This window comes from Mobula birostris, chromosome 16 (assembly GCF_030028105.1).
Source record: "Mobula birostris isolate sMobBir1 chromosome 16, sMobBir1.hap1, whole genome shotgun sequence".
In the NCBI taxonomy this organism is placed as follows: domain Eukaryota; kingdom Metazoa; phylum Chordata; class Chondrichthyes; order Myliobatiformes; family Myliobatidae; genus Mobula; species Mobula birostris.
The window spans coordinates 48,552,138-48,574,651 of NC_092385.1; the positions used below are offsets into that span (position 1 = coordinate 48,552,138).

At 41.0% G+C, this 22,514-nt stretch overlaps 1 protein-coding gene across 1 annotated transcript in view; it reads left to right on the forward strand.

Moving 5' to 3' along the window:
- LOC140211126 (metabotropic glutamate receptor 7-like) overlaps positions 1–22,514 on the forward strand; it is a 786,692-nt gene that overhangs the window by 521,492 nt on the left and 242,686 nt on the right. Inside the window, exon 7 of the mRNA XM_072280621.1 lies at positions 12,824–12,963. Within this exon, the coding sequence (XP_072136722.1) occupies positions 12,824–12,963 (140 nt within the window). The remainder of the gene's footprint in view (positions 1–12,823; positions 12,964–22,514) is intronic.

The following is a 22,514-nucleotide window of genomic DNA, read 5'->3' on the forward strand; positions in this document are numbered from 1 at the left end:
AAGGCTCCTGAGATAGCCACAAAAGCACTGAAAGCGTTGCTTCCATTTCCAGCATATCTCTGCAATGAATGCAACGAAAACTTAATTGCGGGATAGACTGGACATAAGGAACCCCCTTCGAGTATCGCTGTATCCCATCACCCCTCGATGTCACCGTCTTGTTGCAGGGAAACAAGCCCAGGGCTCCCACTGATTCAGTGATATTGGTGTGTTGCAATGATTTTATATGTTCATACGGGGAAAATATGTGCTGTGTGTTTAATATCCAAATGTTACTTAAAATGTTATGATGCTATTGACTTACTTATATAACCATATAACAGCATGGAAACAGGCAATCTCGCCCCTTCTAGTCCATGCTGAACGGTACTCTCACCTAGTCCCACCGACCTGCACTCAGCCCATAACCCTCCATTCCTTTCCTGTCCATATACCTATCCAATTTTTCGTTAAATGATAATATCGAACCTGCATCTACCACTTCTGCTGGAAGTTCGTTCAACACTTACTTCAAGCTCCCCTGCCCTCCTCTGATAATTGACTTATCACTATATTCATGCGAGGAAAATATGCGCTCTGTGTTTAATATTAAATTCGTTAGATAAACCCTTTTAGAAACGAAATTGAGTGTATTAGCCACTTATCACCTATATTCCGGTCGTGATTAACCCCTCCCCCGAACAGAATCGCGAAAAAACGATTTGCAGAAGAAAAATATCGGCAGGTACACACATGCGCAAGTCACACATGCGCACTGGTGCCCACGCATGGCTTCATGATCATTGTAGTCTTTCTCAGGGTAAATGCAATGTATTTGACTGCTACTCTTGTCTGTTGGCAACCCTACCCTGCCTGGGTCAGCCGGTCTGCAAGAATACTGTCAATATTAAACCAGTCCTCAGAGCAGAAAAGGTTGGGGACCCCTGCTATAACCCTATAGTTTTAGGGCTTGTGTGAAGATCTGATCACATTTTAGATCATATTTATGCAGAAATAGAGAAAGTTCTACAGGATTCACAACCTTTTTAGCACCACTGTAGGTCTCCAATTCCAGATGTCTTTATCTCTCCCTTCTGTGTGTTGACGAAGGTAATGGTGCCCTTTCTCATGGATTCTGACTCGTCACCAGCCAGAAGCATGACTTTATACACTCCAGCAGCACCGGGTGCACCCAGTCCCATCGAACTGAGTATAACCCTGCCAGAAGGGTATCACTTCTGGGAGTTTTATTTGTGCCAAGGGAATGGATGGGGCTAGGCAGCTCCTCGGGGCTTTGGGGCTGATCTAGGCTCTCTCACTTGCTATTGCCTAACACCTCTGTAATGGAACTTCTGGGAAACTGTATTGTCTATAGCCTTTCTGTCATACAATCCTGAAGAGTAGGATTGGCAAATCCTCAGTATATCTATCTATGAGGATGTTACTGAACTGTCCTGTCGCAGACCACCCTTGTGAACCTTTGGAAGAAGGAGTGTGGGTCTTATCCTACTCCACAATGTGGAGGTTGAATCAGAAGATGACTGTGACAGATTTGGAGGCAAAGAGCACAGTCCTTGTCTTTTCACCTCTTGGTGTTCGTCTCTCACAATCATCCTCTCCCCGTCCTTCTTTTTCCAGCCCCTCCAGTCCAGCTCTTGATGCCCAAGTTCTGCTGCTTTTGCCCTCCAGCTCCCACTTTTACATCCATAGGAGTGACAGTTTTCCCATGTCATGGCTGAGCAGGTGGGCTACTCTGTTCTGCCTATCTAAGTCAGTCCTGCCAGCTAGCAATATCCCTGATTGGCTGAGAGCATAAATTAGGCTGCGTGAACCCTGTCAACGTGCTGGAGGTCTGACGGATCAATCATTACATGTCATATTGGATATTGATCTATCAATAAACAAGGAATAGTCAGCCCAGCCAATAAAAAGTCTTCTGTTACATTGAGTTTGTTTATTCCTTTACAATTGATTGATTGATGAGTTGTGGAAGAATTGACTGGAATTGTTTCAGTCATGAACTTTCTGGTCAAAATGGGACAGAAAGGAAATTAGGAGTCAGGTTAGAGTGCATGGATATTGTTGTGGAGAAGTTAATAGGTTAGATCTGCACTAGGTACTGCAAGTGAAGTCCACTGATACAGACAGGTGGCGAAAGGCATGCAGAGTTCTGTGCTCAAAATGATGAAGGACATTGGGAGCCTAGGCCTTTGCTCCACTCTGGAAAGGCAGCGATGTGAGCGGGCAACGAAGGACGTCCATAGCTTTCCAAGGTTGGTGAGGCCTGGGATCGGATATCCATGTGAGCTGGAGGCACGGGGGTGGTGGGGTAGGGGGGAGCACAAGGGCTGGTGAGTTGGCAAGCCCAGAGTTAGAGTCTGTAGTTTGGAATCTTGTCAACAGTTAACCCAGAGGTCGATAGTGAAGATCAAAGCCCAAAGGTAGATTAGAAGTGTGGAAGTCTAAGCCTGAATGGCCAAAACCTGTCCTGTAGTTGGAAGACTATCCACGTGTTTGGGTGGGTGGGAGGAGTGAGGAAAGGAGTCTTATTCTGATGCTGTTGTGTTTTTAGTTGCTGTTGCTTGTGTTGTGTGGCTGAGCATTGTGGGCACGCTGTATTGGTGCCAAAATGTGTGGTGGCACTTGAAGGCTGACCCCAGCAGATCCTTTGGTGTGCTGGCTGTTAATGCAAATGATGCATTTCACTGTGTGACTCCATGTGCATGTGATAAGCAAACTTAATCTGAATCCGAATTATGAGATCTTGCTGCATGGGCCAAAATGCAGCTATCACTGACCAGTGCTCAAGCCCAGCTGTAACTGGTCTCAGGAAAGGTAGGAATAACATGCCTCCCAGTGTAGGCATTCCCACTCTATTGTTAAGTGGGGCATTACAGAATTTAGATGTGGCAATGACAAAAGTAATTGTGTTTCCAAGTCTGGCTGGTTATTGTCTAACCAAGTATTGTTGGAGCTGCACTCTTCAGGCTAGTGTAAGATATCCCATTACAATTCCAGACATCTCTTACAGATGCTGTCAGCAGGTAAGTCTCAAGCCGCAGAATATCTGAGTGGCTCTTCTCGCTACATTATTTATTTGACTTGTCCAGTTGAGTTTTTTGTCAATGGTGACCTTCAGGACATGGCTGGTGGTTGGGGAGTGGGGGGTGCGGGGGGGGGGGTGGTGGTTGGAGTGGAGTGGTTAGGAAGTTGCTGCTGGAAATGTCATTGAATGTCAGGGGATAAATGTTTGGATGCCCTCTTGTTGGAGAAGGTTATTCCCTGGCACATGAAAGCATAAATGTTACTTATCTCTTAACATAACCTACTGGTTATCTTAGACTTATTGGATGCAAGCACGGACTGCTTCAGTCTTAGAGGTGCTGTGAATGGAACCCAACATGAAAGGAACATGTCATAAGCTTAATTACCAAATTGCAGAGCAGTACTGAGTCTCACAAGATTTAAATTATTTGTCATATTATAGTTACAATGTTTAGTGAATCTTAGTTTCAGTACAGCAGATACTTGTACAATGGGAGAGATGGTCAGAATTCAAATGTTTTGGCAAAGGATTGCCTGTTCTCGGATGCCAACTACATAGCCACTGTCCAGTTGCTATTCTGAGAAAACAAAATAATATTTTGTTTTTAACTTCTGAGTTGTAGGTAGAACTTATTTGAGGCATGACAATACTTTCCATTTCAAATTGAGCTTTAGAGAGGGAATGGTCTAACATCTCAACTGACATGGCACACCATGAATACAAGCTCTCTCAATATTGCAATAATTATCAGCCAGTGCTTCAGAAAAACACTAAAGTATTCCTTTGAATTTCTCTGTTGCTTTATTGGGCTACATATCATACCTACTCTCTCATTTTTCATTAGATGGCATTATCATATGGAAGGAAGATAGTGTCAAAAATAACAAAATTAGTGTTTGTTTTCTTTGGGTTCAGTTATGTTCAGAATCAGACTGAATTTCCTTTTGGGCCCATTACGTAAATTTGACCTCAAACCTCAGGAAAAGATCATGAAAAATCGTTTTAGTACTTTTCAAAATAGAAATGATCTGATTCTTTGTTTGTAGTTTTGGGCCAATTTTGGTCCAACTGAAGGAAGAGCTCTGAACAGAAGACTCCATTACACAAACAAATTTCTCAGGCTCTGCACATTTTCTTAGTGCAATGAAAAGACAGGTCAACTACTGTATTTTATAATGATTTACTTTTGGGGGATATAGTTAGACACAAGGGAAATGTTGCAGGTTGACCATTGATTTTACGGAAACTGAGAAGTAGTTTACTGAGCAGCCCACCAGATGGCACGATTTGTAACGCATGCAACGCAAACTGTGCCGAGACTAATTTTGACAAAAGCACGCTATTTTTATTATTTGCATTGCACTTATTGGTGGTAGTCCCAATATTTTCTGTTTATTTTTGATTATTTTACATAAATTTAACCCAAGCTATGGTTTCTAAGATAAATGCAAGTACCAGTGCTGTGTCAAATGTAAACATCAGTCCACGTCGATCCAAGAGAAGGTTTAAGTGTTTAAAAAACTGGACCAAGGTGCTTCTGTGCGTAAACTGTCTGACTTATATGGCATTGGTTCATCCATTGTGTATGATATAACGCACAAAGAGGAAAAAAATGAAATTCTATGCAAACAGTGATTCGCTAAAGCAAATGAACATTAGAAAAAACTATGAAAGTTGGTAAGAGCACTGAGCATGATTAAGTGATGATTGAATGGTTTCACCGGCCTTGGAGTGATTGAGTCGACTTGTCGGGAAGTATGATAATGAACCAAGCCAAGTTGTTCCATAAAGAACTTCAATTAGAACACGCATGCAACTGTAGTGAAAGATGGCTTCAAAGGTTTAAAGGCTGATTTATACTTGTGTGTCAAATATACGCTGTAGGTACTGTGTACTCAACGCCATACCCTACATCATAGGGTGACGAGCACCTCCCCAAAAATGTAACTCACGCGTCGCAGCAACGCAGACAACAACTGTGATTGGTCCACTTGGTAACATCGCATTTGCTCATACGCATTTCCGGTTGCTTTTCTCTGCCATGTCTGTACACTGATGTGAAATAAATGGTTGGAGACCATGACCAAATTGTCAAATCTACCTGCCGACATCTGAAAATATTTGAAATGCATTTCCTCGTCCATGTCTCTCACGAAGAATCTCAACACAGTGACATAGAAACCCCACCGCCCACTAGCATTTTGACAGTGAATTGCAGAGCGACGCAGGCACTTTGATTAAACACTGGCTACGGTGTAGGACTACGCAAAAGTACAAATCAGGTCTACGGTGTAGCCTGTACGCACAAGTATAAATCAGCCTAAAGAAATGCCATGGGATTTCCATGCATAAAGTGTGTGTAGAAAACGGTCTGGAAACCATGAAGGAGCTGCCTAGCACATGGATGAACTTGAGAAGCTCATAGCTGATGAAAACCACAGTCCTGAGCAGGGGTATAACACAGATGAAACTGCATTGTACTGGTAATGCACACCTAGGAAAACATTGGCAACAGAAGATGAAGAAGACCCCACAGGACTTAAACAATCTCAAGATAGAGTTACCATTTTAGGATGCTCCAAAGCAGCAGGTACTCACAGGTACTACTGGTGATCCGAAAAATTGTTTTCAAAAATGTTAATGTTTACCCAGTAACATATTAAGCAAATTAAAATGGCTGAATTACCTCTGATATTATGTTAGAGTGGTTTGAAAAATATTTTGTGCCAGAAGCCAGAGCACATTGTACATCTGTAGGGCTACCCGATGATTGCAAAATTCTTCTTATTTTGGATAACTGTTCAGCTCACCCCAAAGTTGAACTCCTGTGTAAGAATAACATTTTTACAGTGTATTTACCACCAAACTGTACATCGCCTACCCAACCCCAAGACAAAGGAATACAATGCTCCCTAAAGCCAAGTATTGCTCACTTTTCATGAAACAACTGTTAGATGAGGTGAATAATGGCCATTTTGTACAAACATTTATTACAGAATTTAACATGAAGGACATTCTTTGGTTCGTTGCTCGAGGGTGGGAGAAAGTAGAACCTTCAACACTAAAGAATGGCTGGCATAAGTTGCCGCCTGCCTTGATGTTTGATGAAGTGCCTGAAGAAAAGCTTGATGATGATTTTACAGGATTTCGTGTCCAAAGGAGGAAGTAGTTGTTTGTGATTTACTTGTGTATGCAAGGGGTGTTACAGGACCTGCTTTCAAAGATATAGCAAGTAGTCTTAATGAAGAAAATTTACGTGAGTGGATGATTGTCAACAATGCAACACCCTGCAGACTCGGAAATAATAGAGAGTGTTCCGAATGCTGGTAAAAACACTGCCAAGTGATGAAGATGGCAGCAATGTTGATAAATGGATGAATCTGAAAGATTTACTATTGACAAGTTAATTGAGTTGTGGGGTGAATTAATCAAAGGGTTAGAGAAACATGCCTTCATGACAGAACAAGAGCTTAAAAAATTGCACAGAGTAGAGATCAAAACACATGGAATAACTTTGGCTAGATGAAATGTTTAAAAAGTTAACCAAGAAGCAATGGTCTTCGTAAGCACAGTAATTAATAATTTTACATTTAATTTTTTGTATAATTAATAATCCTTTTTGAACTTCTACAGTTCATTCTTGCTATTATTATTGTCTGACCTCTTTTAATCCAGCAAAAATGATAATCTGGCAAGGCTCAGGAAATGAGGGTGCTGGAAAATCGGTGGTCAACCATAATAGATTTGTGTATATAATGTGATAATGTTGTGCATATTGTGAGACTGCTATAATGTGCAAATGTGACCAAAGCTTCAATATCTGCATAATTCTTAGAGCAGATTTTTAGAGGTGTAGTTAAATCACGGGTACATTGTTTGTTATAATTCAGTAGGTTATCTACTCTTTCATTTCATTGTCCTAATGTTATACTGCTGTACAAAAACTAAACTGCAACTCAGGGGTATTCCATTGGCTGTAAAGCACTTCAATGCATTGTGAGATAAGTAAATGCACATGTTCTTAATTTCAAATTTCACCAGATTCAGAAACCTAAATTTGAAATTGCTAATTGCCCTCTGTTATTTAGAAAGGTAGCATTGAAGGAACATCTGTTGCAGTGAATAGAATTAATCAGAGGCATCAAGCAGCTTGGTCAAGTATCCATTTATAGAAGATACAAAATTTGTGTAAAGTATTTTAATTGAGAATTTTGAGGAAGTTAGAAATATTGTTAATAGAGCAATGTTTTGAGAGTTGTCTGTATGGAGATTCAAAAAACATTTGATAAAAAGAAACATTGTGGGATTAGATGTAATCTGATGAAATGGGGGGAAATTTGCAGCTGGGAAGATGGATTTAGAACACAGAAATTCTGTTGGGAAAATGAAAGGATTTTAGAGTCTAGTGAAAGCCAGAGCTTAGTTACAGAACATAATAAAGCACTTTATCTTGAGGGGTTTAAAATTCAAAAAGAGTAGAAAGAATTCTTCATTTATAAGAAACTTTAATTAGAGTACTCCTGGCTTATTGTTTGCAGGAAAGAAATCTTTGTTAATCATTTCACAGATCCACTGTCATAATCACATTCTAACCACATTAGGCAATGAGAACAGTTTGGATAATCTTGTCCTTTACTTATATGAGTTTAGATAATGGACAATGGATATAACATATAACATTATAGAAAGGATTTGTTAGGCAAGTTCAAAAAAACAATATAGTGGATTATGGAAAAACAAGTGGAGATAATCTGAACAACACACACAAAATGCTGGAGGAACTCAGCAGGCCAGGCAGCATCTGTGGAAAAGGGTGTAGTCGACGTCTCGGGCCAAGACTCTTCATCAGGACTGATGAAGAGTCAGAGTAAGAAAGTGGGAGGAGGGGAGGAAGAACCACAAGGTGATAGGTGAAACTGGGAGGGGAGGATGCGTGAAGTATTGGTGAAAGCAATACAAGGCTGAAGAAGGAGGAATCTGATAGGAGAAGACAAAGGTCATGGGAGAATGAAAAGGGGGACGACCACCAGAGGAAGGGAGATGATAGGCTAGTAAGAAGATAAGATGAGAATGAAATGGGAATGGGTAATGGTGTATGGGTGGCATTACCAGAAGTTCGAGAAATCAATGTTCATGCCATTAGTTTGGAGGCTAACCAGACATCCAATCTGAACGTGGCCTCATCACGACAGCAGAAGAGGCCATGGACTGAAATGTCGGAATGGGAATGGGAAGAGGAATTAAAGTGGAACTCAAAGAATGGGTCTTCACTTTCTCCACCAGCAGCACTGTCCTCAACTGCATCTCTTCTATTTCTTGCATGTCTGCCCTCACCCCATTCTCTCTCCACTGCATCAGGGATAGGGTTCCTCTTGTCCTCGCCTATCACCCCACCAGCCTCCACGTCCAGCACATAATTTTCCATAACTTCCACCATCTCCAGTGGAATCCCACTACCATGCACATCATTCCCTTCCCCCACTTTCAGCTTTCCATAGGGATCACTCCCTACATAACTCCCATGTCCGTTTATCCCTCCCCACTGATCTCCCTCCTGGCACTTACTTTTGAAAGCGGAACAAATGCTACCCTGCCCCTACACCTCCTGCCTCATTACCATTCAGGGACACAAACAGTCCTTCCAGGTGAGGTGACACTTCACCTGTGAGTCTGTTGGGGTCATCTACTGTATCCGGTGCTCCGAGTGTGGCCTCCTGTATATCGGTGAGACTGATGTAGATTGAGAGACTGCTTCACCAAGCACCTATGCTCTGTCTGCCAGAAAAAGTGGGATCTCCCAGTAGCTTCCCATTTTAATTCCACTTCCCATTCCCATTCCGACATGTCCGTCCACGGCCTCCACTACTGTTGCAATGAGTCCACACTCAGCTTGAAAGAGCAACGCCTTATATTCCGTCTGGGTAGCCTCCAACCTGATGGCATGAACATTGATTTCTCGAACTTCCAACAATGCCTCTCTTTGCCATTCCCCATTCCCATTTCCCTCTCTCAACTTATCTTCTTACCGACCTATCAACTCCCTCTGCTGCTCCTCCCCATTTCTTTCTTCCATGGCATTCTGTCTTCTCATATCAGATTTCCCCTTCTCCAGCCCTGTATCCCTGTCACCAATCAACTTCCCAGCTGTTCACTTCACCATTCCCCTCCCTACTGGTTTCACCGTTCACCTTGTGGTTCTTCCTCCCCTCCCCCCTGCTTTCTTACTCTAATTTCTCATCTTTTTTTCCAGTCCTGATAAAGGGTCTCGGTCTGAAACGTTGACTGTTTATTCTTTTCTATAGATGCAGCCTGGCCTGTTGAGTTCCTCCAGTATTTTGTGTGTGTCGCTTTGATTTGTCTGCAGATTTTTATCTCATTTGAGGTAATCTTAAAATTAGGGTTACACATATTTTCTTGTCTATCGCTTAGAGCAAATATGGATGGCATCATTTGATGCTATCAATGAAATATATCAGAGCTGATATTAGTAGAGTTTTCTCAGGTAACTCCAGTTATTCAGACTACAGGGATCATGCCAGCTCCCAGAAGAGTAATTCAACTTCTCTTCTTATTCACATGATGAAGATCTTTTCATTAACCACTCTTAAGTATTTCAAAATTAGTCTAAACCAAGGGGCAATTTAATAAGTAAGCAATCGATAAATCAGCATACCTTTTGAGATATGGGAGGAAACCAGAGCTCCTGGGAAAATCCACGCGTTCTCTGCTAGAACATGCACAACCTGAACAGGCAGCAGTGGATCGACACACACAAAAATGCTGGAAGGATTCAGCAGACCAGGCAGCATCTATGGAATGGAATAAACGGTGAATGTTTCTGGCCAATACCCTTCATCAGGACTGGAAAGGAAGAGGGAAGAAGCCAGAATAAGAAGCTGGGTGTGAGAAAGTATACAGGCTGGTAGGTGATAGATGAAACCAGAGGGGAAGGAAGGTGGGTGGGTTGGGGGAAGCGGGGAATGCACTAAGAAGCTTAGAGGTGATAGGTGGAAAAGGTAAAGGACTGAATAAGAAGGAATCTGACAGGAGAGGAGTGTAGACCATGGGAGAAAGGGAAGGAGAGATGCACCAGGGAGAGGTGATGAGCAGATGAGAAGAGAGTGAATAAGAAGGGAGCCAGAATGTGGAATGGAAAAGGAGAGAAGGGGAAGGGGGGAAAATTAGCAAAAGTTAGAGAAATCGATGTTCATGCTATCAGACTGGAGGCTACTCAGATGGAATATGAAGTGTTGCTCCTCCAACTGGAGAGTGGCCTCTGCGTGGCCATAGAGGAGACCACGGACTGGCATGTCCAATTGGGAAGTAGAATTAAAATAGGTCGCTACTGGGAAAACCCGTCCTTTGTGGTGGACAGAGCGAAGGTGCTTGACAAAGAAGTCCACAATCTATATCAGGTCTCACTGATACAGAGGAGGCTGTACTGGGAGCTCACGACCATGGATGACCCCCAACAGACTTGCAGGTGAAGTGTCATCTTAACTGGAAGGACTGTGTGGGTCTCTGAGTGGTGGTAAGGGTGGAGGTGTAGGGGCAGGAGTGGCACTTGTCCTGCTTACAGGAGTATGAGCCCAGAGGGAAATCGGTGGGAAGGTATGAGTGGACAGGTGAGTTATGTAGAGAGCAATCCTTGTGGAAAATGGAGACAGCTCCTGGGAGCCAGGTGCAATCCTGGAATCTGGCATTGACTGGCTAGAGCTTCCCCCTGTCCTTATCTATCACCACATGAGCCTCTACATCCATCACATTATTCTCCACAACTCCCACCATCTTCACAGGATCATACCACTAAATATTTCTTTCTCAACTCCTTGATGGATCCTCATTCTGCTATTTTCTGTATAATAAATGCAAATAATCCTTTCTATTAATCTTAGAATCACTGGAGCAACACACAAAATGCTGGTGGAACTCAGCAGGTCAGGTTGAGACTCTTCGACTGACCACATCCACTTCCCTCAGCATAAGCTGCTTAAATTCCTTCAGCATGTTAAGTGTTGTTCTTGATTCCACCATCTACAGTCCCTGTGTCAACGAGATCGCAGATTCGTTTTAGAAGGTTCACCATCTGCTTAGAGATTTATTGTCATTCCTGAGGACAATGAGATTACAGTGCTACTTCACTCAGTGCAAATCAGCTCACTGGCAATTCATAAACTAAGCTTATAACCTTAACAAGACATTTCTAAGTTTCAAAAAGCTAATCTAATATTTCATCTTTGCCCAAATTTTATACTTGCAACAGCACCCCTCCCCACCAAGATTGACAACTATCAAATTTGGAATTTTGGTCTGGATGAAGGGTCTCGGCCCAAATGTCAACTGTTTATTCCCTTTCACAGATGCTGCCTGATCTGCTGAGTTCCTTCAGCATTTTATGTGTGTTGCTCTGGATTTCCGGCATGTGCTGAATCTCTTGTGTTTAGTAAATTTGGATAATTCTACATTGTTGGTTTTGAACGATTCATTAAAGGTGTTGTTCTCCTCTCTGAGACCTATGTAATTAAAAGGAAGTGGTATCACGATCCAGCAGTGAGTACTGCTACCTCACAACTTCAGGGACTCAAGTTTAAACTTAACCCTGGATTGTATCTGTGCAGTATGCACATTCTCCCTTTGACAAGCAGGTTTCTGTCAGCCTCTCTGATTTCCTCTCACAATCTATAGATTAATTGGCTTCTCTATATTAGCCCCTTATTTCAGTGAAGTGGGATAGAATTAGTTGCACTGTAAAAGAAATAAGGAGAAGGAGAATATGACTGATGGAATTGCTCAATAGACCAAATCACTGCCTTCTGTGTTATTAAGAAGTGACTATAACAATTTGTATTAATATAACTGTATTAACCCGGTAAAATATTCATTAGCGACAGAGAACCACAGATAGATATTAACACAAGTAAGAGGAAGGGTTTAGGGAGTATCTTTGAGGGAGGTAGAGATTTTCAGGAAATTTTGACCTTCAGTGGATATCCAGCTGAAGGTCTTAACTCATGTACTTGCATATTCTCATGGAGTCCTAGACATCACTACCTTGATAAACAAAGCCTTAAATAATGGCCATTACTCAGTGTTCTTTTTGGCTGTCATATTTACTATTACTCAATAGAAAATAACTTGCTGTCACTTCTTGAGAACATTAATGGAGTTGTAGAAGTGCACACTGATTTATTTCATTGTAGCTATTGATACTAGACAATAGGGCAATTATAAGAATAAACAATAAGGCTTAATGTAATTTTGATATAATTTGTAGAGGCAATTTTGGCCACAATGGGAGATAATTCTGAACAGAAATGCAATATATTTTAGGGCATGTTTAGATGAAAGAAATTGCAAACTGAATCAAAGCAAAGCAGTTCTTATCATTTTCTCATACAACATTCCCTTTTGCTAAAAGAGAAGAAAGTGAAGGGAAGTTGTTTTTGGGTGCAAGTTAAGATTTCCCAGTTGAGTCTGGCCTCTCGTGACACTATCTCTCACAGGAAGATGGAGCACTATTGCAAGAAGAAAAAGAGTATTTACTGCCTTCATTCTCTGTCCTGATTCCCCCTAAAGAATTCTCCTGGGGCTTAATTCTAATAATCTATGCCATGCAACCTTCTTTTCCTTTTAGTTTGGCTCAATCAGTTATTCCTTAAAGCAGTTCATTTTAAATTTTGTTAATAAATCTGATAGGATCGTAATTGATTTGCGACCCTTCCAGAATTTCTCTCTCTGAGAGCCTGTGTTGTCAAATCTCCACTTAGTTTTATTGGTTCTTTTCCCTTCTCTCTTCAGGTAGTGCTGGAAATCCTGTGATGTTCAATGATAAAGGTGATGCTCCAGGCCGTTATGATATCTTCCAATACCAGCTCATTGCCAACAACACCTGGGACTACCGCATCATTGGGCAGTGGACAGACCAACTATATCTTAATGTAAGTCACACCCTGCTAGACTATTAGTGCCACGTATGTCAAGTCAGCAACTGGTGAAACCAAGAGGCCACCTTATTTGAAGGGAACATGCCAGTAACATGGGGCTGGAGAACTGTTGCTTTAATTTTCTGGCCAATGTTTTATCCCTCTATAAATTACTAACTGCACTAGACTTACCTTATTGCTGGTTGCCTAAGTGTTTCATTAGAGCCTTCAGGCAGTTGTAGGTATCAAATAAACTATTGAATAGTTGAGGCTGTTTCTAATAGCAACACATCATTTGAGACAGCACATATACTGCTTGTTGGTTGATTAATTTACAACTGTGAATTGCTTCTTGTGTGCAGCTGATTGCTAGAATCAGCAGGAAGTCAATGGGATTGTGGGGAAAAATAAAATGGATTAATGTAAATGGTGCTTGGTCGTTGGCATCCATCTTGGTGGGGCAAAGGGCCTGTTTTCACCTTGTATGACTCTAGGAGAGAAACTTGGGACGACTTCATGTTTATGCATATGCTTATACAGATTTATCACACGAACATCGAAACATACAGTGAAATGAGTTGTTTGTGCAAGTGTTACCTGCGCCTACATAGAGTGCTCCAAATGTTCAACCAAACAACACAAGCAGCAATATCAACAACAGAACAAGGCCACCCACTTACCCACTCGCATATGTAGGACAGTCCTTATACCCCAATACAGATCGCCTCTGAACCTCCAGGCTCCCGTGGAATGGCAGACTTGCAACATCAGACCATCAACTTCCCAAGTGGTCTGACAAATTCACGGCTTTGGACTTCCGGATTCGTCTTTGGCCTTCAGTATGAACTCCAGTACACGCCGATGACAGAACCCTGAAGATCAGGTCTCAACTTCCAGAGCAGCCAACTTGTTGACTGTGGTGGGGGAGTGGTCACCATAGTGCTTCATATCATTTATATTTACATATTATTAGAGCATATTTGCCCCAATACAAATAGGAATTAATATAACTGCAAAATGATATCCCTTTAAAGTACCTATCTGATCTAAATAGCAGAGGAAATAACAGAATACAGAATAGAGAAGCAGCAGGTGAAGGGACTGACGCTGACATTTGTACTTTGCTCCTCTTTAAGGCACCAAATCCAAGGGGGGATTGCAGAGACATGGTGCTTTGATCACATCCACAATACTTGTTTCCTGCTAGCAATCATTAATGTGTTGCAAGTGAAATAAAACATTAAATCTCTGCTGTGTTTACGGTTTCCTTAGTGAGTATGGACACTTATTGGGCGAATGACGTTGGTAATTTTGTTTTTGTAATTTTGAATTGGAATTTAAAATCTGTGTGATGTTACAAAGTCTTGCTGCTGACTGTGTTTCATACGCACAATAACAGCTGCTGACAGGATCCTCCTGGATTGGGGATCTTTAGAATAAAGATCACATAGAAAATTCAAGTGACATCCTCAAAAAGAAAGTGTAAGAACATTTGACTGTCAACTAAACTGAGTCAGGTGACAAATATGGAAAGCAGACAGTGCTTTTCAGATCGCCGAAAATGTTCAAAAATCGAAGAAAGTGATGAAAGTTTTCCTTTATAAAATTAATCAAAGAACATCAAGAAACTTAAATGGTGAAATATTCTAAAGCACACAAAACATAGTACACAAAGCTAAAATAATAAACACTCAATATCATTCCCTTGGAAATATTCCCTTCTTTCAAATCCATGGAAGTTCCATCTGTTTCCTTTCTCTGACTTGAGAAGGACCTTTGGTCTTAATTTCCTCCATTAAAAATGGCCATAACTTTCTATTTGCACACGGAGCTCCCTCCATGGGACTGCTGTCAATAATTCACCGACTAATGCTTCTGGATTCATGAATGGGTAAGCAGAAGTTTCTGTCAGTTATGGATACTGATAGATGATTCTGACATCTTCCAACACAATTCAAACAAGGCTAAAAGATTTCTACCAAGTGCCAAAAAAGAACTTGAAAAAATAAAGCAAATTAAAGCCTAAATAATCACCCTCAAGATACATTATCTGTGGCTTTCGCTGAAGTTCTTGTGCAAAGGTGTGTGCTGTGGGGGGTGGGGGGTGGTGCTTTATGTACTTTGATTATTGGAATTTCTTCTAAGGCAGCAGAGATTCCATGATTGAAGAATGCAACCTGAATTGGAGGGAGACTAAAGAATTACAGGGATATTTGCTGACTCTACTCGGGGTGGGGTGGGGGGGCTTAAACTAATTTGGCACGGGAGAAGAAAGACGAAGTACCAATGCAGCAGGTGGTGAGAGTAACTTAAACATAGAGGATAAATCAAACAAGCCTTGTGGGAAGAAAACAGAAGCAGTTAGGAAGTGTAGACATACTGACAGACTTAACTGTCTTCACTTTAATGCAAGGGGCTTCACAGTAAAACTATAGAGCTTGATGTGTGGAGCAGTACATAGATTTATGATATTAGTGGAGACACGGAAACATGATTCAGGGAAGGGCAGGACTGGTAACTCTATGTTCCAGATTATAGAACAGGGGTTCTAAACCTGGGGTCCACAGACCACTTGGGATCCATGAACTGGATGGGGAAAAAAATTACATCTTTATTTTCACTAACCTCTAATTATAATTTAGCATTTTCTTCAACTATGAATGTTGGCAACAACCCACAGTAGTATTCCACCACTAAGCACATCTTTCCCTCTCTACCTCCTCCGCTTTCCACAGGGATTGTTCCCTCCATGACTCCCTGGTCCACACGTCCCTCCCCAGAGATCTCCCACCCAGCACTTATCTCTGCAAGCGTTAGTGCTACACCTGTCTGTACACCTCCTCTCTCACCAACATTCAGGTCGCCAAAAGTCCATCCAGGTGAGGCAACACTTCACTTGTAAGTCTGTTAGGGCCATCTATTGCATCCATTGCTCCTGGTGCGGCCTCCTTTACATCGGTGAGACCCGACACAGATTGGGGGACCGCTTCGTCGAGTACCTCCGCTCCGTCTGCCACAACAGGCAGGATCTCCCGGTTGCCACCCACTTCAACTCTGCTTCACATTCCCATTTAGATATGTCCATACGTGGCCTCCTCTACTGCCATGATGAGGCCAAACTCATGTTGGAGGAGTAACACCTCATATACCATCTGGGTAGTCTCCAGCCCCTTGGCGTGAACACTGAATTCTCCAACTTCCAGTAATTCACTCCTCCTCCCTCCCCCTATCCCAGTTTCACTCTGCCCACTCCTTCAGCTGCTTATCACCTCCCTCATGGTTCCACCTCCTTCTACTACCCATTGTGCTTTCCCCTATTCCTTCTTCACCTTTCCTGCCTATCCCCTCCCTGCTTCCCCTCCCCCACCCCTTGATCTTTCCCCTTACTAGTTTTTCACCTGGCACCTACCAGCCTTCTCCTTCCCACCCTCCCCCCACCTTCTTTATAGGGCCCCTGCCCCCTCCCTCTTCAGTCCTGATGAAGGGTCTCGGCCCGAAATATTGACTGTTCATTTCCACGGATGCTGCCTGATCTGCTGAGTTCCTCCAGCGTGTTGTGCATGTTGCTTTGACCCCAGCATCTGCAGAGTATTTTGTGTTTGTGGCCACAGTAGTATTAGCAGAACCTGTGACTTTGTCACCAATAGAAATCACAGATGTTTTCATATCACATTACAAATATCTCAAAATACTGTATACTGCATACTCATCACTACTTTGAAATTATGGTGGTTACTGGAGCACTGCTAGATCAACCGTGATGGCAGTCTTCCTGTCTGCAGACGCTTGTGCAACATAACTGGCCAACTCTTGGTCAGCCCTGCGATTGGATGGCCAATGTGACATGGATGTTGCTTTGTCAAAGACCACCCCACAGTTTAATGTTCCTATTCAAGCTGAGCAACAATAGCCTTCACACTGATATGTATTTAAAAAATAAAATTTAATTTTAACTTGTCTAGATTTTAAATGTATAGTCTTGTTATTAAATGCATTAATAAAGAAGCACATATATTACTATATCACATTTTTAAAAATGTTTGATAAGTGTATTTCAATATAACTGGTTTCTTTTGCAATCCTATATATTCTATATACAGTTTGTAAATACATTAATCTGAGAAGGGGTCCATAGGCTTCACAGGACTGCCCAAGGGGTCTATGGCATAAAAAAAAGGTATAGAAAGTTCAGAGGTGATAGAAATTGATTTAAAGGAGAAGAGAAAATTGCCTAATTAATCAAAAAGAATGTAATGACAGTATTAAAGGGAGAGATCTTTCAGTAAGTCCATAATGATAGAATTTAGGATAAAGTTGGGTCTTTTGACTTTATGTTGTATCGTGCAAACAGATCGACAGAGGATGCAGTCATCACAGCTCTCCACACAGCCCTTACAAACCTGGATCAGGATAACACCTATGTAAGAATGCTGTTTGTGGACTACAGCTCAGCTTTTAATACAGTCATCCCCTACAAACTGGTGCAGAAATTGAGCAACCTGGGCCTTGGCAGTTCACTGTGCTCGTGGATACTGGATTTTCTGAGTAACAGACCCCAAAGTGTCAGGATGGGAGAACACACATCATCTACTCTTATACTGAACACTGGTACACCACAGGGGTGTGTTCTCAGCCCCATCCTCTATTCTCTTTTCACCCATGACTGCTCTACCACTCACTCCACCAACACCATTGTCAAATTTGCTGACGATACCACCATAATAGGTATCATATCAGACTGTGATGAGACAGCCTATAGGGAGGAGGTACAGCATTTGACAGAATGGTGTTGTCATAATAACCTGGACTTGTACATCACAAAAACCAAGGAGCTGATAGTAGACTTCAGGAAATCAAAGCACGTCGAGCACTCTGCTCTGCACATATACGGGAAAGAGGTGGAGAAAGTAGAGAGTTTCAAGTTCCTCGGCGTGCACATCTCGGCTGACCTCACCTGGACTGCTCATATCTCTTACCAGGTGGGGAAGGCCCAACAGAGGCTCTAATTCCTAAGGAAGCTAAGGCCCGCTCTCCTCCCTCATCACCTGCTGATCAACTTCTATCAGACAACTATAGAGAGCCTCCTGACGTATTGCTGTGCAGTGTGGTTTGCCAGCTGCACAGAACAGAACAGGAAGGACTTGCAAGCGGGTGGTGAGGGTAGCAGAGCGGGTTATTGGCACAACATTACCCTCCCTCAGAGACGTTTATACTGGCAGACTTCAAAAGAAGTCTACTTGTATTTCAAAGGATCCCACTCATCCTGGACATCAGCCGTTTTCCCCTCTACCTTCTGGGAAGAGATACAGAGCATTAAGGACGAAAACAAAGAGACTCCTTAACAGCTTCTACCCACAAGCAGTGAAATGTATAACACCCACTTCCCTTCTCCTGCCCCCCTCCTAAGATAGCGGCAGCTAAACGCATCACACTTCCAGGAATGGCAGGTGTGCAATAGTCCTACCCCGCCCCCCATCCATATATTATTAATATTGGACTGCACTCCTGAGGTTTTAGAGTTTATTTTATGTATATATTCTTTGTCATGCTGCAAAACGTTGAGCAGCTAAACTGTGTTTCATTGCTCCACAACAATGACAATAAAGATCTTCTTCTTCTTAATTACAAAATTTTAACTACATTCCAAAAAAATCAGTTATTTTCTTTTATAACTATAGAAATAACATAAAATGAAACAGAATGAAAAGCATTCTTTTTAAGTAGAGACAAATCTTTATCTTTTTGCAACATTGAATTTCAGAATTTTTCATTAAATTCAGTTACAAGGGAAATAATTGGCTTCACAACGTTCAACAGTTTTCACTACTCCAAATTTCCTTGTTGTGGTGGTAATTGGATTCTATTTTAATCTGCAAATTGCCTTTTGTGCCAATGATAGGATACATCAATGCAACAGTTATTAAAGGTTTCACTTGTAAAGACCGCAAAACTGTTTTCTAAAAGGAAAGCACATGTTTTGCCAAGCAATCAACTGAGTCATCACTAGTGGTTTGAGTAAATGGAGGCAGAAGTCGAAATAACACCAATAATAAAGCAGCCAGTGTATCAAGTGCCTGGATTTAAAACAATAATTTATTTTGAAATATTTGGGAGAATTTCCAAGCTCCTCTGGCTTTAGTAAAACAATGAAGCAGAAGTAACTGAATTTATCTGGTAACATCGATAAGTACCAACCAGGCTTATAGAAAGTGCAGTTGCCTGTGTGGGAGACTGCTTATGACAGCTGATGTGATTTATGACTTGTATTTGAATTTCTGGCCAGCACAAGCAAAAGGAAGATTGCACTTAATGTCAATATATAATTGCTAGTGTAGTTTCAGAAAATAAAAGGGGTTGTCAGGGAAAAAGATAAACTTTTGCCATCAGGATATACTTGGAAATTTATGGCAGTACCATTTCTGATATTTATTAAGGTCGATTTTTTTTCAGTTTTGACCCTTGCAATTAAACAGAGAAATCCATGAAGATGTCCATTGATTTGGGTGCAATTTTCATTCTAATGAGATGGAATGGAAGAGTCTTTTGTGAGAAAAATTAAATCATAGCAAAAGAGCAAAGTGCATGTCTCTTTCTTCCTATAAATAAACTCAAATATTTCAAGGAGCAAATATAAAACATATCTCAGTGCCATCCATGCAAGAAAAATAGCTTAATAATGTTCGTCAGCTAAATACTCACCCAAAAATGGTCATCATTAAAATATATAAACTATCACATTAGTTAACTGCAGGTGCCACTTGATTACAACAAGAAACAAACTGCTGGAGAAGCTCAGCGGGTGTGCCCACCTGACTATATAGAACTCGATCTGTATTAATGACGTGCTTCTGAACACTGAACACAAACAAATTGTAGCTAGAGTTTATTTTTTATCAGCCTTTAGTAACTCTAGCTGATAATATTGTAAAATAGTGACAATAGAGAATTAAAAAACTGCAAGATCAATAGCATGCAGTATTTTACTTCAGCATTTGGAGCTTTCAAGTTGAAATTTAATTGTCATTCAACCGTACATCAATACTCATAGAAACAGCCAAACAAAGCATGATTATTCCAGGGCCAATGTGCAAAACACAGTAGCAATATTCATACACAGTATAAGACACGTATAAGATAGCAGACACATATTTAGTTCCCTAACTTTGAGTAGACTTACAGTATGGGGTCATTGAATTTCTAGTAGCATTGCCTCTTGCACTCCTGATAATCATCTCTACAGTTCTCTCTTCTGGCTGCCTATTCAGTGTGTTTCCAAAGATCCTGCTGACAGCCCCTGAACAGAGGAGATTTCTGCCACTCACCATTTCACAGACTAAAATTATATCCATAAAAATATATGCAGAAGGTAAAATACAATCAGTATGTACCGATCTTTACGTTCATTACCAACAATGCACCAATGTTACTCATGTGGCTTCTTTAGTATACCGAGAAGAACAGTTACTACACCAAGCCATGATGCATGCAGTTAAGATGCTTCAATGGCACAAAAAATTGGTGGTGGTCAATGGGGACATATGAATTTCTACAGCCTCTCAAGGAAGCAGAACCACTGGTGAACTTTCTTGATAATACCATCTGTCTGTATGGACCAGGAGAGGTTTTTGCTGGTGTCCACTCCTAAGAATTTAAAGCTCTCAACTCTCTTAACCTCGGTACATTGATGAAAAAAGGATTGTGTGCAACACCCCACTTCCTGAAATAAATGAACAACTCTTTTATTACAATGGAAAAACTAGGTATAAGTATGTATCAACTGGCTCAAAATAGCTTCTGTACCTCAGTTATCAGACTCTTGAACAGATCTCTCATATGCTAAAGATGATCTCTTGATCTCCCAATCTACCTTATTTTTGCCTGTGCACTTTGTATTGTCTACCAGCTCTGCAATTTCTCTGTAGCTGCAACACTATGTTCAGTGACACAAGAGATCGTGGAGATGATGGAAACCTTGAGCAACACACAACTGCTGGAGGAACTTAGCAGGTCAGGCAGCACCTACAGAAGGATATAAACAGCTAATGTTTCAGCTATTGACTATGTTCTGTATTCTGTTTCTTTTTTATTATTTCCTGGTAATTACTGTATGTATGGCATGATCTTCCTGGCTGTATCTCGGTACAGACCAGTAGCAATACAGCGTAAAAAGTGGCAGGCAGTCATCTGCTCTGCATTTTCACCAGCCAAAATCATTAATCTCTCTTATGTTTTGCCATTTCATGTCACAGGTTACATGCAGCTTGTCAATGAGTGCCATTGTGATGACCCTCCCTTTTAAAAGCTGAATGTTTGCTGCTCACCAATCATAAAACTGGATTAAGTTATCTTGTGTAAGATAGACAGCCATGAAGCTATCAGCCGTTAAATGTTAAAATCAGCACACTGCATGAATTTCATGCATAGACTACATAGGATAATAGAGAGTGACTTAATCACTGTGAGCCTAGCTTCAGTTTCTGACTATTCCCAAGGACTGTAATAGCAAGGACCTCATGCCAATCATTTTGTAAAATAAATTTGAATCTTGCTGGAAAACTGTATACATTTGGGGACACCCACAACTTATGGGGTAAGATCTCATGGTGTAGAAGAAATTTGTTTATAACAGCACTCAAATTCCTCGTAAGTACCAAAGAAACTAAGATTGTTCTTATCACTCTTTGATCAAGGTTATGGAATGATTTTGACAGACATATTCAAAAATGTAAAGAATTTGATATATTAATTAGTGGCTATTTTCACTGACAAGAAGGTCAGTACCAAGGTCACAGATCTGAAGTTATCCAGAAAAGCAGAATGAGGAAAAGGAAGATTGCAATTCCTTTCCTAGCAAGTTAATATGATTTGGAATGTGGTATCTGAAAGGCTAGTGAAAGTGACCAAATACTGATTTTGAAGAAACAAATAGATAAATAGTTGAAGGGTAAAATAATTCAAAGCCTATAGAGAAAGAGCAGAGAAGTGGAACTAAGTTGATTGCCTTTTCAAAATTGGCATAACACAATGGGCTGTATGCCCACCATCTGTGATACGGGATCTTATGAGCTCCATGTTCAATTTCCGGTCTTAGGCATGAACTAATCTCAGCTGAAATGACAGCAAGTATAGTTCAACTGATTTGGAATCTCCAGGATAGAACAGAGAAATTTGATTGTAGATATTTTACCTACTCTCTACCCTCAACGTTTCTCTCTATGCATGGCAGTTCGATGTTCAAAGTATATTTACTATCAAAGTTCAGATATGTTACCATATTCACCCCTGAGATTAATTTTCTTGCAGGCATTCACAGGAGAACCAAGAAATATTATAGAATTAATGAGAAACTATACACAAAGACTGATCAACAATGTGCATACGAAGACAAATTGTTCAAATACAAAGAATAAGTATATAAATAATATTCTGAACATGAATTGCAGAGTCCTTGAAAGTGAGTCGATAGATTGGTGAATCATTTCAGTGTTGAGATGAGTAAAGTTATCCACATACAGGAGCCTGATTGTTGAAGACTTAATAACTGTCACTGAACCTGGTAGTGTGAG